This window comes from Antechinus flavipes, chromosome 3 (genome assembly GCF_016432865.1).
Source record: "Antechinus flavipes isolate AdamAnt ecotype Samford, QLD, Australia chromosome 3, AdamAnt_v2, whole genome shotgun sequence".
Taxonomy (NCBI): Eukaryota; Metazoa; Chordata; class Mammalia; order Dasyuromorphia; family Dasyuridae; genus Antechinus; species Antechinus flavipes.
In genome coordinates this window covers 381,908,927-381,927,658 of record NC_067400.1, presented here as the reverse complement: position 1 = coordinate 381,927,658, position 18,732 = coordinate 381,908,927, and the positions used below count along the sequence as shown (strand labels likewise).

The 18,732-nt window shown below is 35.4% G+C and overlaps 1 protein-coding gene across 1 annotated transcript in view; it reads right to left on the bottom strand.

Moving 5' to 3' along the window:
• LOC127557268 (olfactory receptor 958-like) overlaps window positions 1-13,457 on the bottom strand; it is a 35,994-nt gene extending 22,537 nt beyond the window's left edge. Inside the window, exons 1-2 of the mRNA XM_051990651.1 lie at window positions 12,524-13,457; window positions 4,129-4,140 (exon numbers count right to left, since the gene is read on the bottom strand). Coding sequence (XP_051846611.1) covers window positions 4,129-4,140; window positions 12,524-13,457 — 946 coding nt within the window. The remainder of the gene's footprint in view (window positions 1-4,128; window positions 4,141-12,523) is intronic.
• Window positions 13,458-18,732: the final 5,275 nt, after the last annotated feature.

The following is an 18,732-nucleotide window of genomic DNA, read 5'->3' as shown; positions in this document are numbered from 1 at the left end:
TGATATATAAAATAAGCCCACATAAATCATTGCATTTCTATTTATTACCCAAAAAAGTCCAGCAACAAGAGGCATTAAAAAAGGAGTGCCATTTAAAATAGCTGTAGATAATATAAAATGCTTAGGAATCTGTCTGCCAAGAAAAATCCCAAAACCATATGAACCCAATTATAAAACACTTTTTACACAAATAAGGTCAGAGATAAACACTTAGAGAAAAATTGATTGCTCATAGGTAGGCTGAGCCAAAAATGACCATTGCTGATTAAATTAATTTACTTAATAATCAATGTGATGATACCAATAAAATTTTTTCATATAGCTGCTGAAAAAAAAAAAAAAAACAACATGTCAAATTATCAGGGAGTCAAAGGGAAAAAATATGTGAAGGAAGATGCCTTAATAGTAGCAAGTTTCATTTCTAAACAAAGTGTTAATTATCAAGATAATCTGGCACTGGCTAATAAATACATTGGTGAATTGGTGGAATAGATTAGATACATAATAGAGTGTAGTAAATAACTATAGTAATTTGGTGCTGGACAAACTCCAAGATCCAAGACATGGGGAAAATAAATCATTATTTGACATAAATGACCAGAAAATCATTTGGCAGAAAATAATTACAGATGAACAATTCATACTACAAGTTGAGTTAAGGTCAAAATGGTCATATAATTTAAACATAAATAGTGATATAAGCAAATTAAAGAAGTATGGAGTATTTTACCTGTGAAGTTTGTGGATGAGAAAAGAATTAATTACCAAACAAGAGGAGAGAGTTGTACAATATATAAAATGGATAATTTTGATTATATCAAATTAAAAAGGGTTTTCACAAACAAAACCAAAATTAGAAGGAAATTTAAAAACTGTAAAAAATTTTACAGAAAGTTTCTCTGATAAAGGTCTCATTTCTCTAATATGTAAAGAACCAAGTCAAATCTATAAGAACATGAGTTGTTCCTCAATTGATAAAGTCAAAAGATATGAGCAAGCATTTTTCAGAAAACTAAATCAGTTATCTATGATATGAAAAAATATTCTAAAAAATCATTGATTAAAGAAATGCAAATTAAAATAACTCTGAAGAACCACATCATACCCATCAGATTGGCTAATATGACACAAAATGAAAATATTAAATAAAGATTGAAGTATATGTGGGAAAACTGGGACACCAATGCCCTCTTGTTGGACTTGTGAATTGATTCACTCTTTCTTAAGAGTAATTTGGAAGTTTCAGATATAAAACTGTGTTTACTCTTTGACCAGAAATACAATCACTACTGGTCTTTACTCCAAAAATATAAAAGAAAAAGGAAAAGGACCAATATGTACAAAAATATTTATTTGGACATCCTTTTTCTCCCACTATTTTGCATTTGTCTGATCATTATTTGCCTCATAAATAATGTGTGTTTAATAAATATTAGTTAAATTGCAATAAGGTGAACTCTTACTGGCCCTCTAAATCTCACTATCTACAATCACTATAAGGTTCTTCATTCTTATTTTTGTGGTAACTGACTCCCACATACTTGGATTCATTTTTTTTTTAATTTTCTAGGTCTAATTGATGGTCATAATCAAGCTAGGGCTGCCAGAGATTTTTTTAGGTATTCATGGCAGAAATTTGAGGAGGGGCTGACATACTTTCTCTTGACTTCAGTGCAGAAACTAGTATCCCTGCATTTCTTCAATATCTGTCACCTTGTGTCACTACAAGATTTGAGTTGGTAATGCAGGCTCTAGGGGATGATGACAAGATTTTGGCTAGTGGTAGTAGGAGGTGAGAGAAAGGCATGGTCTAACAATTTATTCCCATAATTATATCTCCCATTAGTCTGTCTCTCTTAGGATCTATATGTTTTCTTATTTAACCTTTAAGGGACTTAAATACTCAGTCTTTAAAGACTCTTAGTTGTCATTTCTCTACCTGCTCCAAACCCTATCCCTACAGCTGCACAATTAAATTTTCCCATGTCCTGGGATTCCTGGTTATGCTTCTGCTTATTGACTTTCTAAATTGTCTCCCTGCTTATGTACTCTGCTTCTTTGTCTGATAAAGTGGCTTACTGAAAATCCTCAAATTCCAAGCTAAACTATGGGAAATTCACTACTGGCCATAACTTAGCTAAAAACTGCCAATACTTGTAATCTCTGCTTCTTTACTGGACCACTCTGTCTGCTAAAGACAGATATTAGCAAACTTTGACAGCTTTGTAAATCTCTGTGTGGATAATTATGGTAGCAAATAGGGGTTTAATTTTTTTTCTCAATTGTATTTTATTTCCCCAATTCCATGTAAAGCTAGTTTTCAACATTCAATTGTGTAAGATTTTGAGTTTTAACGTTTCTTCCCTCCCCTATTTGTCCCTTCTATAAGATGGCAAGAAATCTGATGTACAATGATTTAAAATGTATATATCTATTAAGGTCCTTAATAGACCTTGCCTAGGTGAAGGGGAAAGTCAATTCTCTGAGAACCTCCACAGCTATAAATCATAATATCTGAAGGAGTTGCAAAGCAGCCTTTACTGACACAGATGTTGCTTGTGGACTGGGAATGAAATAAATTGGAGGTTGAGGGAAGAGGAGAGAGGTCAGACAATGCAACTGCTTCTCAGTGGAGAGGTCAGAGAATAACAACTGCCTCTCAGTCTCCTTATATCATCATCATCTGTTCACATGAAGAGATCCATTCTATAGCTCTGAGTTAGACCTCCAGCAGCCATGGCAGGTGATTACCATAACACAACATATTTCTATATTTGTCATGTTGTGAAAGAAAAATAAGAACAAAAGGGGAAAAATGCAAGAAAACGAACAAATAAAAAGGAGAAAATAATATGCTTCAATCCACATTCAGTCTCTATACTTCTCTCTCTGGATGTAGATGGCCTTTTCAATTCCAAATCTCTTGAAATTATCTGGAATCACCACATTTCTGAGAAGAGCTAAATCATAAGTGGTCATCACATAATCTTGCTGTTAATGTGCGCAATGTTTTCCTAGTTCTGCTCACTTCATTCAGCATGTTTGTTTAAGTTTTTCCAGGCTTTTCTGAAATTGGTCTGCTAATCATTTCTTATAGAATAATAATATTTGATTATGTTCATATACTTATTCGTCTACCCCCAGATGATGAGCATCCACTCAATTTTCTATTTCTTGCTGTTAAACAATGTGCTAATATAAACATCTTTGCACATGTGGAGCTCCTTGGCACCCATCTGATTCCTTCTCCATCTGTAGAGATACAAGCAAACCCTCTTCCCCTAGCAGTTTCTGGTCCCTTCCATTCACCATTTCCTGAATCTCTCCACCTCACCTGGCAATTATCTAAAGATACTGGAGCTGGTCTTACTGGACACTGCCCTTTTGGTGGGTTACAAAACCTGTCTGCTGGAGGTACTGCATCTTTATCAAAAATTTAAAAAATTAGTGGTATAGAGAGCTAAATTTAGAAACTCTCTAGGGTTACTTGTGGCTCTCCCTTTCTTTTGTTTTTGGAGGAGCATCTTAATGTTTCTGTTTCTCCTCTCTATTAGTGCTTATCCTTGAGGATTAAAAGGTATGCCAGTGGTGTGCAAAATCTGATACTGGGCACAAAAGTGTGCACAATGTTTAGAAGTATATACAGGTCCATTATCTGTTTTTATTGCTTGTGGCACACCCATAATTGCAAATGCTTAGATAAGGAATTCAGTGACCACTCCAGCTGTTTCTTTTGCTGCTGGTAATGCAAAAGTAAATCCTGAAAAGGTATCTACTACAATATGAATAAAAGACAGACGACCAAAAGATTTATAATGGGTCACATCCATTTGGCAAATTTCATTGGGTCTCAAACCACAAAGGTTCTTCCCTGGAGGACGTGTAAGAGCGTGGAAAGGAAGGCAAACTGTACAGCTTTTTACTATGCTCCTAGCTTCCTCTTTTGTTATCCCAAATTGTAAACATAAAGCTCCAACAGCCTGATGATATTTAGAATGAGATTCTTGGGCTTCCTGAAATAAAGGAGTATTGGCCAACATAATTAGAAGGCTATCTGCCTTTCAATTACCATCAAAAATAAGACCTGGAAGTCCACTATGGAGTGGACATGCAAAACATAAATCTTACCTGGAATTCTCACTTGAAATTGAAGATCCTTAAAGAGCTGATATATAGTAGCAGCTGCAAATTTTATTTAGGCTGTGGCAATTCTTTGTTCCACACTTACAGAATAGGCTGAATCAGATATTATATTTATTCCTCCCGGATAATAAATAAGAACTAGCATGATTGCATACATCTGCTGAGTGAACTGAAAAGGAGTCCTGATTACTCTCTTTATAGTTAAGTCATGAGAGTATACAGCACAAATGTTATATTTGGATGCATCTGAAAAGATGGTCTTTTAATAGGACCCCTAGAAACCTTTTCTTCAGGAATCCATTTCCAATTGTGCAATAGCCAGGTTATCTTTAATGGAGATCCATGTGTAAAATATGGAGCTGTGGCCAACAAGATTTGCCACTCTGGTATGGTTTCATAGCCTACATTAATTTGTGCATTGGTATAAAATGTGTGTATTTTGTCATGTCTTATCCCAGATAATTGTGCTGCTTGCTTAATGGCCTTTAATAAAATTCTAGCCACAAGCACTGGGTAAGGGGTAAGGCTTTGTTCTGGTTGTGCTGGGAGGTTCACCCACTCTATCATACTGTCTCCTTGATGAAGGCTTGCTGTGGATACCTCTTTTGTAGCAAAAACTGATATTTCCAAGGGTTTTTGAGTAACTCAACCACATTGGATAAAGTCAGTTCAACTTCTCTCAAAACCTCTTAAGCTTGTTTTATAAGCTGGAATGGTGAGTTTAAAGCAGTGTCTTCCCTTAAAATATCATATAAAGGTTGCAATGGATTGGTAGTTAAGCCTAATATTGGATGCACCCATTGGATATCTCCTATTAATTTCTGAAAGTCATTTAAGGTGTTCAACTACTCTGTTCTTAAAGAAAGCTTTTGTACTGTAAGTGCCTTAGTATATACTTCATGTCCTAAATATTGAAAAAGAGCATGCCTTTGAATTTTTTCTGTAGCTATATCCAATTTGTAGTTCCTTAATATATCTATGATCTTTTGTAAACATGCTTCTAACATTTGCTCCTCAGGTGCACACCCCAAGATATCATCCATATAATGTAACAACATTACTTTTTAAAATGTTTTTCTTACTGGACTAAGAGCAGCAGCAACATACATTTGGCACATAGTAGGGCTATTTGTCATTCCCTGTATCAAAACTGTCCATTCATTTCTTTTATAGGGCTCAGCTAAATTAACACTGGGCACTGAAAAGGCAAATCTTTTCATATCCTCCTATATAGAGGGATAGAATAGAAACAATCCTTAATGTCTATAACCCAAAGAGGCCATTCTCTAGGCAATTGAGTAGGAGATGGAAGTCCAGAGGATAGGTTTCAGTGGAAAAGCAAAGGAGGAGAGCCTGTCATCATGGTGGTGTGAGATGAAGTGAATGAATCTGGCTCTAAGTGCAAGATCTTGTGCTTCAGCCTCCAGCCACCACAAAGGTGGATGATGGAATGAAACTGTCTCTGCATTCTGGCTGTCTGCTATATACTCTATTATAATTACATTATCATAGGTGTGAATCTAGTAGAACTATATTATGTACTAAGCACATGTACTGAACTAGAGAATATTAATCACCATGCTAAATTAGATAACCATTTTCTTATTAATTCCACTTAATTAGTACCCTGTAAGAATCCTCATTTTAAGTACAGAATTCTAGCTCATAACATGGCATAATGCAAAAAGTGTTAGATTTGGTGGCAAAAGTTCTGAATTCAAATCTTTACTCTGTTACTTATTGCCTGTGTGACTGTGATCGAATCACTTAACCTCCCTGAAGCTCAGTTTCCCTACCTGAAAATAAAAAATAAACTAGCTGACATCTGGTATCCTTCCCAGGTCTTAAAACATGATGCTATCATCTGATATTCCAAATCTATGCTTTCTATTACTGTTTTACAATTTTTCCCTAGGAGTTTCATTACAGTGTCACAGCCACATGGACTACAGTGAGTTAGAACTGGGACCAAAAGAGAATGATTAAAAAAAATGTCAAATGTAATGGGACTGAGTTAAAAGTTTTAAGATTGCTTTCATAGACTGACCACTAGGACCATTGTGGTTACACACACACACACACACACACACACACACACACTTGAGAACTATATCAATACAGAATGTCCATTGTAGGTAAGAAGGAGGCACTTACAAATGTTCCTTATTCCACCCCCAACTTAGATCACAAATTATTACATCTGCCCCAGGATGCATGAAGAATTATTTAATAACTGAATTATCTCTTGGTTGGTATCCATGACTCAAGTCTCTCCCCATTGTAGTCCATCTTCTATTTACCTGTCATATAAGTTTTCCTAAAGCACAAGTTTAATCATGTCATATCCCTATTCAATCAACTCCAAGAATTCTTTATTGACTTTTAGATCATACATAAAATTCTTTGGCTTTTAAAGCCCTCCATGATCTGACCCCATTCCTATCCTTCTAGCTTCTTTTCCCAGAGCAATGAATTATCTCCTCTTGCTTCATTATCTCCAAAGAATAGAGACCTGGTCCTCTCCAATCCTTACTCTGAGCCTTGAACAGCTGAGTCAGCTGTGTAAACAGGGTGGATGAGGAAGGAAAAGAGGGCCACTTGAGGAGGTGGAAAATGAGTCAGCAAGTGAAAAGAAACTGGGCGGCTACTATAGCCAAGATTAAGTACATACATAGCTGGTTCTGATCCTCATTCATCCAAAAATGTTATAAAGAAAAAATCAGGAAAATGAGAATGCTTATAGATTTAAGAAAAGTAAATGCATCTATGATCACTATGGGTACTCTTCAACCAGGCCTTCCATCACCTAATATGATACCAAAAGATTATAAATGATTACCAACAAGTGTTATACATCAAAAAGATTTAAGGTATTGGTAGACAGGAAGCTAGGAGTATAGTGAAAAGATGTTGTCAATGTATACTTTTTATGCCTCCTCCATCATGTAAAGCCAATGATCCAAAAGGTAACAGTCCTAATGATATCTGGCAAATGGATGTCACTCATTTTCCTACTTTGGGGAGGCAGGGGTATATTCATGTATGTGTTGCTCCTTTTCAAGATTTATTGTTTGAATAGCTAGGAATGGTGAGGCTTTAAAAGCTGTTAGAGCACATTTGTTATATGACTTTGCCAACCATGGTGTTCCTAGGAGTTTGAAAATTGATAATGGCCCTTTGTATACTTTGAAAGAGTTTCAGGAATTTTGTTTTGAATTTAGTGTCAATCATATTACAAGAATTCCACACAACCCTCTGGGTCAAGCTATTATGGAAAGGACTAATTGGTCTTTGAAAACTTCCTTGCAAAAACAAAGAGGAATTTCATATATATCTTCTCCTGATAATAAATTACAAAGAGCAATTTATACTCTGAATTATTTGAAATTTGATGATAAAAGGCTGTCTTCAGGCATGAAAGTTAGAATTGAAACAAAAGACCAAAAAAACACGATCATGAAACAACTTATCAATCATGATGATAAATTGGAAACTATAATGGACCCTCAAAAGGTCATGTGGAAGGATGAGAATAAAGAATGGCATGGTCCAGACACTGTGTTAAACTGGTGAAAGTATTATGGGTGTGTATCCACAGGTGTGGAGGGGCACTGGATTCTAATAAGGAAAATCAGGATCGTGGATACCAGAGAAGATTTCACACATTCCTTGACAGAGAAGATAAAGATTCCTCAAAAAAGCTGCAGCTCTTCAATTAAATCATGGCAACAAAGATAGTTTTCAATGCACATGAACAAGAAGTTTATTCATCTTTGGACTTGGAGACTTGAAGGGATAGATGTCCTTCCTAACTATACCAGCCAAATGCGACACCATTCATCATGTTTGGTAAGTTTAAAACACAATCTAACTGTTTATCATAAGCATCCAGGGTTTTTGATGTTTCAAGATTGTGATACACATCACTATCACCATACTATGCTTAAAGATAAGGAATACAAGTGCTTTTCATGTCAATTATATGTTACCAATAAGGATGTAGCAATAAAAGATTTGGATAAATTGATTCTAGCTGTAGGGGGACAGACAGTACAACTGATTCTTATGAATATGAAAATGGTGATTATACTAATAACATTTCTCTTATAGCACAGATATGTTCAGGGAAAGATCATGTGTTTTTAGTGGATCACATTGGGAACCAATCACAATTAATTATGTATAGGACTGGAATATTCAATTTTACTTGTTTAGATTGTAAAGTTTGACAATGTATAGGACCTGAGATTACTGTGTAAGTTTTTAACAAGGCCAAAATATACTATGACTGTGGTAAAAGCGAAAGGATGGTTTCGAGCTCCTGGGGATGAGATATTTGATAGATTAGAAGAACATATAGATCAATTAATGATTGGAACAAAAAGATGTATTTCATGTGTGGTACTGGGAATTACATTATTCACTGAAGCCATTCTGTCATCGACAGTATTAACTGTGGCTGTATCTAACACACAAAACTCAGTCAGGCAAACGCATGAAGTACATAACCTTATGAAACATATGTCTGAAGGACTATGAATACAGTTAAAAGTAGAAAAGGAGATTTATGGAGCTATTCATACCTTATAGGAGGCCACACAATTGTTGGGTGAGGATGTTGCATATTTGGAATTACTACAAAAATGTCAATGTGACTATGGTTATAATACCTTTTGTCGTACATCAAAAAAATATAATGAAACTCAAATGGAATAGGAACTAATAAGAGCTCAGTTACATGGGCTTATACTAGATAATATTATTTTGAATTTATTTAGACTGGAGTGATTGGCATATGATATTGATTTGGAAGCTGATGCTCAAATGCAGCCTGATGTGATGGCCAAGATCTTGAATTTCTTTCACAAAGCAGACCCTTGGAGTACTATGAAAAGTTTGCTCACTCCAATGGGAACTAGTTTTGTTGGATGCTTAGTTGTTATAACTGCTTTTATGTTAATTTTGAAATGTACTCTGATTAGTCTTAGGGATTCTGTCGTTTTTGCCACATTGGAGCTCAAAGACATAGCCTTCAAAAACAAAAAGGAGGATTTGAAAGGGATTGCCAACCCTCAGACAACCTCACAGAACACAATTCAGGTAAACTGAGGGCATTGCTGTAAGGGTTGAACAAGATGGTGCTGGGGTCCCACCCCTGTGGGCAACAAGATGGCATTAAGCAGAAGGAGCGTGGCTCCTGTTGACTACATGGAATGTTTGAGATGGGTGTAAAATGGGCATGACAGTCCCTGGTGGTTTAGTATGATTGGCTTAGAGAGCTCTTGCTATGCTGATGTAACTAAGGCTTTAAGACTGCTTGTAGAAGCTGGAATAAACAGAGTTTACACCACCTCTGCTCCCTGTCTCTTCATTACTCACTATGTTTGCATTATTAGGCCTTGAGTTTCTGCTGGTCAGAATGGCCTCATTTATCTGCAAACACGGGGACCTAGAGGGCCCTAACATGTAAGATACTGTGGATATATTCTTTTACTAGAGTATTTAGAGCAAATCCTAAAGGTCAGAAATCTGGAACAAGGAATGTGGACTTCAGTCTCAGATTTAAGAGTCCCTAGTTCCCAGTGGCATCTCTAAAAAGTGTTTGGATAGATGTCTCTATTGAGGGTTTTCCTTGTTTCAAGTGACTGGAATCTAAGAAAATCTTCCCTCTCTGATGACAGAAAAAGACTTTTTGAATCCTATTAATGGCTAAAATCTCAGGAAAGACCTTATGTCTTACTCTATTTTCCCTATCTTTCTATCCTCATTCTTAAACTTGTCCCCTCAGTCCCTACTAACCTGCAAAAATATAGGAAGGAACGAATTTTTTGATTGATTCCCTCTCATCCTCAAATTCTTATCTTTGCTTAGGATGTTCCCTATGGAATTGTATGGGAACCTTCAGAAACCTCATCACTTCAAAGTTCATGATGGGAAAATTTAGGAATTATGTTATCAAAAAGAACAGGAATTTTCTTGTGCTCTCAAGTTTTATGCCAAACTTTTTGAGTCTTCAGGAGCTTGAGGCATGTGTCCAGAGAATCATCTCTTCTCTGTGGTTTACTGGAAACTAGTAGTCTTTAATTTGAGAGCACTTTGACACTTTCATAAGTGGCATGTCTTCTATACAAGCAGACTAAATTATGAGGGGACACATTTAGATATACCAAAGTCTGATGATATACAACCCTAAAGTTACACTCTCCATGTTTCCTTTGTAGGTATTTTTACTGGTGTTTTTATAGTATATACATCAGGAAATAATAATTTTCATAGCCATTTATCAATATAAATTTTCTCCTACTCTGTAGTAAATGGAAGAACTTAACAGAAAGGCATCTCAGGAACCTTGGAAAGGAAGAGAGGGGGAATAGCCAGAGGTCCTAGTGTAACAGAGACTATCATAGCTTTTCCTTCCTGGAAGATAATATAGGTCAGATTTTTACCCTTGTTCTGGGATTCTTTGATACCTTTAAAGGGGGTATCTAGGTTCTCTGAGAATCACTCCAGACTCCAGCAATTATGTTCTCTCAAAGTGTAAGGGGGTGATATTTGCCCCAATTTCATTAGTTAAAGTTAAAGGGACCTTAGTGTTATTTAGTCTAATTAATTGGAGCAATGATTTGACCTGATTCCTCACCAAAAACCCCACATCACTCAACATCCTAAACTGATTGTCCCATAGACATTATAAATATGACCAAAAAAATCTTATTATTTTTCCTCTTAAATACTCCTTTCTTCCAAAATTCAATATTATTATGTATAACTATTCTTTTAGTCACCCAAGCACTCAATCCTAGTGCCGTGTTTGGCTCCTCACTTATATTTTCCTTACATATCCAATTTTCTATCAAGTCTTATCTACTTTCAAATCATTGATCCTATTTTGTCTTCCTTCTCTCCAGTCATACAGCCACCACCCTAGTACAAGCTTTCAGCATCACATGTCAGGAATATTGCAAAAATTTTTCCTTGGTCTCTCTATCTCAAGTTTCTCTGCATTCCAATATGTCTTCTCAGCTGCTAAAGGGCAAGTCTGATTATATTACCTCCTGCTCAAGTTCTGGTGCCTGTATATTACTTCAAATGTTATCTGGGATATAAAATACTTTGTGACCTGGACTTTTTCCTTGCCTTTTTAGTCCTCTTATACTTTCCTTCCTGCTGTTTCTAGCATAGAACACATAATTTACCAGCTCCATGTCTTCTTACTAGTTGTTTCACTATTTCTAGATTACTTTTCATTTCTGCATCTGAGATTGTGTCTTTCAAGACTCAACTTAAACCTTCCTATCTGTGAAAGATCTATTCTAGTCCCCTCCACTATTAATACCTTTTTACTGAGATTATCTTTATGTACATATAAGATATATAAATATAGTTATATCTATACATTTATGTATAACTCTATACTCACAGTTATCTGCATTTTGTTTTCACCATTAAAATTGGCTCCTGAATAGCATAATTAATTTTTGCATTTCTAGCTCTTAGCATAGTGCTTGGAATATAGCAAATGCTAGCTTGTTGATGGACTTATTGCTGGATAGCCCTTAAAAGAAGGAATTTGAGGTCGAATGCTGAAACCTGAGACCACGGTGAAGAATTGTTCTTGATGCCATATAGAGAGAGATAAGGTGCTATCTACCAACATCATATACTGCCTTTTGCAAAATTAATGATGCTTTCCACTCATGACTGGGAGGCTTTTTATGAAGCTCAGTTAAGATTACCTGAGGACTAATGTGTAGAAGTTTAGAACTCAGAAGCCAATTTTTACCTCAATATAAGGAGAATTTTCTCAATTTCTAGAATTACCCAGAAATGAAATGGGCTTTCTCAAACAAGACTTCCTCTCAATGAGGGTTTTTAATGGAGATGGTCATTGTTAAATACAATCAGGTATGTATTGGATGAAATGGCTTTAAAGCTTGGTTTTCTATGACATCAAAAAAAAGCTGTTCTATTTCTATTTGCATATATATATATATTACTTAATGCTGCTATACTGCCTAGACTAAAAACCATTTATTCTTAGAACATATCCCTCTTCCATTTAGCCTAATTCGAAATTTTTTATCAAAAGACAATTTATATAAATAAAATGTTTTCCAAACTTTAAAGCAAGCACTAAGTAAAAACATTGGTTTATTATTGATAAGCATTGTTGTTAGCAATTGCCAACATTGGAAGGAGGGGAGGTTCTCAGACCCACTATAGCTTTTAAGGAGAAATTGGAATCAAAACTTAGTGTCATAAGGAATAGCTCTTAATTATCTTTGATATGGAAACCTCTCCAATTATTTAATACAGCTACACTTGATTTAATTTCGATTTTAAACCATTAGGGGAGGATAAATTTACATCAACTAGTGACCTCCCTCTGATATGGCTTGTCCCCCAGTCAGCTTCTTTAGAGCTCCCTTGACATCCTTGTTCCTAAGGGTATAGATTGTGGGATTAAGCATGGGAGTGACAACATTGCCAAAAATCTGAACCGGAGTAACTAGTACTTCACTCAGAGATGGTTGGGTATAAATGAGAGCACAGGGCCCAAAAAACAGAGTGACAACAGAGAGATGAGACACACAAGTAGATGCCGCTTTGCGCCGGCCCTCAGCCGAATGCATCTTTAGAATAGCGATGACGATACGGATGTAAGAGGCCAAGATCAGGAGGAAACAGGTCATGGGCACAAGACCAATATTAGTAAAGCTCACTGTCTCAATGATGAGAGTATTGCCACAAGCCAACTTGACCACAGGAAAGATGTCACAGAAGAAGTAGTCTACCACATTGGAACCACAGTAGGGTAGCTGGAAGGTTAATGTGGTAAGAATAGTGGCATGAAAGGAGCTGGTAAACCAGGTCCCAGCAGCCAGGACAGCACAAACCCGGCGGTTCATGATGATGGTGTAACGCAGTGGATGGCAGATGGCAGCAAATCGGTCATAGGCCATGACAGTATAGAGGAGACACTCAGTACTGCCCAAGAAGTGGTAGAAGAAAACCTGCGACATACAACCACCCAGGGAAATGACCTGATTCCTCACCAAAAGGTTTGCCAGCATCTTGGGGGTACTGACTGAGGAGAAGCCAATATCTAGCACAGATAAGTTGCACAAGAAGAAATACATAGGAGTATGAAGGCGGGAATCAGACATCACAGCCACAAGGATAAGAAGGTTCCCCATCAGGGTGCAAAGGTAGAAGATCAAGAAGACACCAAAGAGCACTTGTTCCTGCCCTTCTGTGTGTGGGATGCCAAGCAAGATGAACTCAGTCACAACAGTGTGGTTCCTTATCTCCATCAGATTTGTTCCTTTAGAAGGGACATAAAAATACATTTACAATAAACAAATGAATCTAGAAACTAATTTCCTCTCTCATCACCTCTTCCTGAATTCTTGGTATTATTTGGGTTGGAAAAGTTTAGGAGATGTGTGGAGAAAATTTACAATAAAAGATATGGCCCATTGACCTTACACAGAGGTGAAGAAACTTTGAGCCTAATTTCACAAAATAATCCAGGAAAGAGATAAAGGAGGAGCCTAGTGTCACTTTTGCTTTTGACACTTCTTCAAAAAGTTATGTATAGGAATGTGGAAACAGCAGTGTCCTGAGTACCCAGAAACTTGCTATTGGCATGGCAGTATAGAAATTGTTCAAAAGTCCCCAGAAAATAAAATTCAAAGCCTTACCTGGTGGTTTGGAAAATCAGTTATACCTGTCACAATCTGTTGCAACTCTCCTTTTGATTTCTTTGTTTTTTTAATAGGAATGGGGCTACAGAAAGCAGGATGATACCATTCTATTTAGAAGTCTCGCTCTGCTCTCCCATAAAATGGAAGCAGATAGCAGATTGGATTAAAAACCAGAATACAACAATATGTTGTTTATAAGAAACACATTTGAAATAGAGAGATACATAAAAGGTAAAGTAAAAAGCTGGAGTAGAATACATTATGCTTCCAATGAAGAAAAAAAATTAGGGTAGCAACTCAGATCTCAAATTAAAAACAAAAACAGATCTAAATAAAAGAAATAAAGAAGGAAGCTACATTTTATTAAAAGGTACCATAGGCAATTTCAATAAATTTTGAATGGAAAATGCCATCAGCATTGATTTTTCACCCTTTTTTTTTCTTTCGTTTTGTTGTTCTTACTAGTTTTTCCCTTTTATTCTTATTTTTCTATTCCAAAATGACATATGAAAATATGTAAAAAATCAATGTACATGCATAACCTAATTTTTTTTAAATGGAAAAAAGAATCACCAATGGGAAAATAAAGACGTCTTATTCTGCCTACATAGCACTTAGTTGTGCTCAAGAACTGCATCAACAGTCACAGGAACTATCTTCCTTAAAGAGAAGGTGCAAATATAGATGAGAAGTAAGGTTTTTGGCTTTGAAATGGTTAGGACTCTTGAATTTATTATTCATTGTTTATTATAGAAAACCCCTAATTTTCTATTCTTTTTCAAACAACCATAGTTGTAGTCAACTGAAGAAATTTTAAAACATTAGTACTTCTATAAAATATATATATTTATGTGTAATGTAATGGTTTCCACAGAACTTGAAGTCCAGGGACCCAGATTTGAATATTAGCTTTTCCATTTATTAGCTTTGATTCTCATTTTCTTCAGCTACAAAATAATAGGTTTGGGAGACCTGATTTCTCTTAGTTCTAACATTCATGAAAACATTTGTTATATCTGGAGATCTCAAGCACATCTTTCAAAAAAAGAGTCTTACTACAGTATCACAAGTATAAATGTGATAATATCTGATGACATCTTCTAATTGCAGACCCAATCCTAAAGAAAGTTTGTCTGCCCATCCTATCCTTTCACACCATAAATGGTAACAAGTACTCCATTACAATACAGAAAGCAGTCAGAAGAGAAAAACATAAAACCTAGCTTCTCTTTACATAACAAAAGCAGAAAATTTTCTAGAGAAAAAAGCAATGTAGTCTTGCCCTTTATGAACTCTAGCATTTTATCTGGGTCTGATTCTCTCTTCCAACCACAAAATCTACTATTTTGCTTTTTATTATTATTAAGTCTGTAGCCAACCTACTTAGTTTGTGTGAATATTTAGCCACTTCTTGGAATGCAATTCACTCCCTAGCTCCTAATAGAAGCTTATAGAAGCCCTCATTGACTTTGTCCTAGTGCTGTTAATGATTACATACATTTTTAGCTCTACAACTTGAACTTAATAAATCACACATAATTCTGTGGATAAGACCTCCCTAAAGATGTTATCATTGATCTATAAATTTAAGGGAACAGGTAGTTAAGGAATATTTCTTTTAAACATGACTATATAATCATTCCTTTTTCAGCAGTGAGGAAGAAGTAAAGCATCATTTAATTATCAAACATTAATGCCTCCAAAAATTAGAAAAATCTACATAAAAATATAATTTAGTTTTCATGACTCCATGACAATGTTTATTGATCACTTATTCCACAGCAAGAGTATATAAATTATACATTCTTTTACTATTCTCTGGGTCCCTGCAGCCCTGTCCTTGCTCCAGTCCCTGAAAAGAGGCAAAAGTAAACAGCCTCCTGCCTAGGGAAGAGCATTAAAATTTATCTTAAATAGGATAATGAAAATCTGAATGAAGAAACAAATGGAAAAAGCATTAAGTGTTTTTCATGCCTTGAGAAACATCATTAAATTATCACATAAGATTGATTTTCAATAAGTTTCAGGATCTTGGCATGCTAAAGACAGTTAGATGCCTCAATGAATAGAGTGCTAGGCCTAGGGGAGTCAGAAAGAGTTGAGTTCAAAACTTTCCCTCAGACACGTAACAGCTGTGTTATCTTGGGCAAGTCACTTAGCACTTCTCTAGGAGGCAGCTAAGTGGCTCAGTGGATAAAGTGGAGTCTGGAAGATCTGAATTGAAATTAAGCTTCAGAAATTCATTGGTTGTATTATCTTGGGTTAGTCACTCATTTTCAGTTTGTCTTAATCACTTGGAGAGGGAAATGGCAAGTGACTCCAATATTTTTGCCAAGAAAATCCTATAGACAGTATGTTCCAAGGAGTCATCAAGTTTTAGACATGACTGAATAACTGAACAACAATATGGTGGGACAAGGAAAGATGGAATCACTAAGACACAATGAAAACAATACTGGATTAGACTCAGAAGACCTAAATCTGAGATCAAATTCAAGTTCAAGTTTAAGTTCTTCCATTAATTTTCCATTTAAACCTGGATGATTTATTTCACATCCCTGACTCCAGTAAAATGCTAGTGTTACATTTTATAATCTCTAAGGTCCCTTCTAGATGCTAAAACTTTCATGCCTAGACCCAGGACTCACTACTTTCCTGTTATCTCACCAATTTGTTGCTCCTTCTGGGGAACGCCCAGGTCCCCACTCTGTTCCTAACCATGGTAAAATACCAGTGAAGGATCACAAATTATGTTGTGTCCCTAGATACAAACTTTAAGATATTTTTAACTGAAATTCTTTGGATTTTTAATTTATTAATTCTCTAATTTTTCTATTCTTATTGGATTGGATTATTAATCACAAAAAAGTGATTCATCTTACGTAATTTTGAAAATATAGCCTCACCCAAATCAATCCAACATTTATTAAACACCTATCATGTACAAGGCATTTTGCTAAGTGTGAGATAGGAGAGAATTGTAAGATATTTTTAAAAATTGTTGATTCACTCAAGGAACTTATATTGTACTGGGATAGAGATTAAATGTAAACAAAAAGTTTTATTACTCTTATTATTATAAGAAATTATTCTATTAATTATTATAAGAAATAATTTCCAGAGGGAGAGAATGCTTATGACTAAAGAGATAGAAGAGGTCTCATGTAAAAGATGTTCCCTGAGATATGATCGGAAGAAAGCTCAGAACTCTGGGTAGCAGAGCAAAGAAAAAATTATATTTTCAACATGGGGGAATCACATTTCAAAAGCATAGAAGCAGAACTTGGAATATTAGATAAAAGGAACAGTTAGAATGCCACTTGGATTGGAGGTGGGGAGAAACTATAGTCAGATAATTTATTGACATGTGAGTTTCTTCTTTTCAGAGACTAAAAATCATCATTTTATCATAAGAACTTCAAGGATCCAAGAAAGAAACCTGACAAAGAAAGGAGAAGAGAAAAAGAGAGACAGATTAAAACAAGAAAAAACTAAAACAAAAATTAAAGAAAAACTAGATGCTTACGCCCTTCATTTGTATAAATCCAATAAGTCCCAATCCAGTAAAAAATTTCTGTTTCTTAGATATAGTAGCTCAAGGAGATGATCTTCTGAGCCACCTCATTGAAAGAGATCCTGAGTGATCAACTCTTGGAACTCTTCAAACTGGAAAAATTTCTGTTCTATAATCACAAGACAATCAGGAAGTTAACAACTAATATTCACACTTTTACTGTGCCCCATGGAACCTCAAATCCTTCTAGAGGCTCTAAAGCCTTCTGAGAGTTTGCATCAGAGGTCTAAATAGTATCATTGTTATTGAGAAACTAGGTCCCTTGAAACTTACCCAGGATCCCAGTGCTTGCATCATGTTTGTCTAATCAGGTAGGTGATACTAATCATTAAAAGTGCATCAGGGCCTTCTGTGGTAGAGTTTATAAATCACACTCCACCAGAAGTTAATATGTTGAATATGATGAAACTCTTTCTCAGTACCATTTTGCAGAATCCTGCTCAGAGTATAGATATACTCACAAATGAAAGGGAAATAAACTCTTAGAATTGGAGCACGAGAGGCCCTCTCAAAGAACACTTTCGTTTTTTAGATGAAGAAATTAAGGTCTAATTAAACTAATTTTTTTACCCAAGATACACTGATAATAAGGTAGAAATTATTCTGAGGTCTTCTGAATCCAGGGTCAATTCTCTTTCCATTGAACCACACTGCCTCTATTTGAAATTTTATGTATCACTTTGGCTATCTTCACCTGAAAATCAAAGAAACAACAGGTGATTTTTTTTTTCACTCTTGGTTGATGCCCTTTCCCCTAATAGTTGAATCTAGCCATTTAATTAAAGACATATGAAATTCTTATTCTGTACAAAAAGCTATTCAAGTCAGGAAGCAACTCCAAAAAAAAAAAAAAACAAAACAAAACAAAACAAAACAAAACAAAACAAAACAAAAAAACAGAAAAGAAACTGGTCCTTTCTTATTAAAAATTTATAATCTACACGGAAGAAACTATACAATACTGGTTACCCAAAGTCATGAAAATATCTACTTCTTGTCCTCCACAAGAAGAAAAATACTTTCTTGAAGAGGAATGAATTGGCATTTGAGGAACATTTGCTCTTTAATTAATTGATCCCATCCCATCCAATACACACTTATATGTGAATGGTCTATGGACTATATTTATTAAAAAACAAAACAAAACAAAAACTATGTGCAAAGTCCTGTACTGGTCACTAGAAATACAAAGACAACATGGAAAATATTCTTGACCCTAATAAAAATCTATTCCCTTCTCTAATACTTAATTTTCCCCAAAGTGAAATACTGCCTTCTGAACTACCAATTGAAGAAAGTTGGAAAATT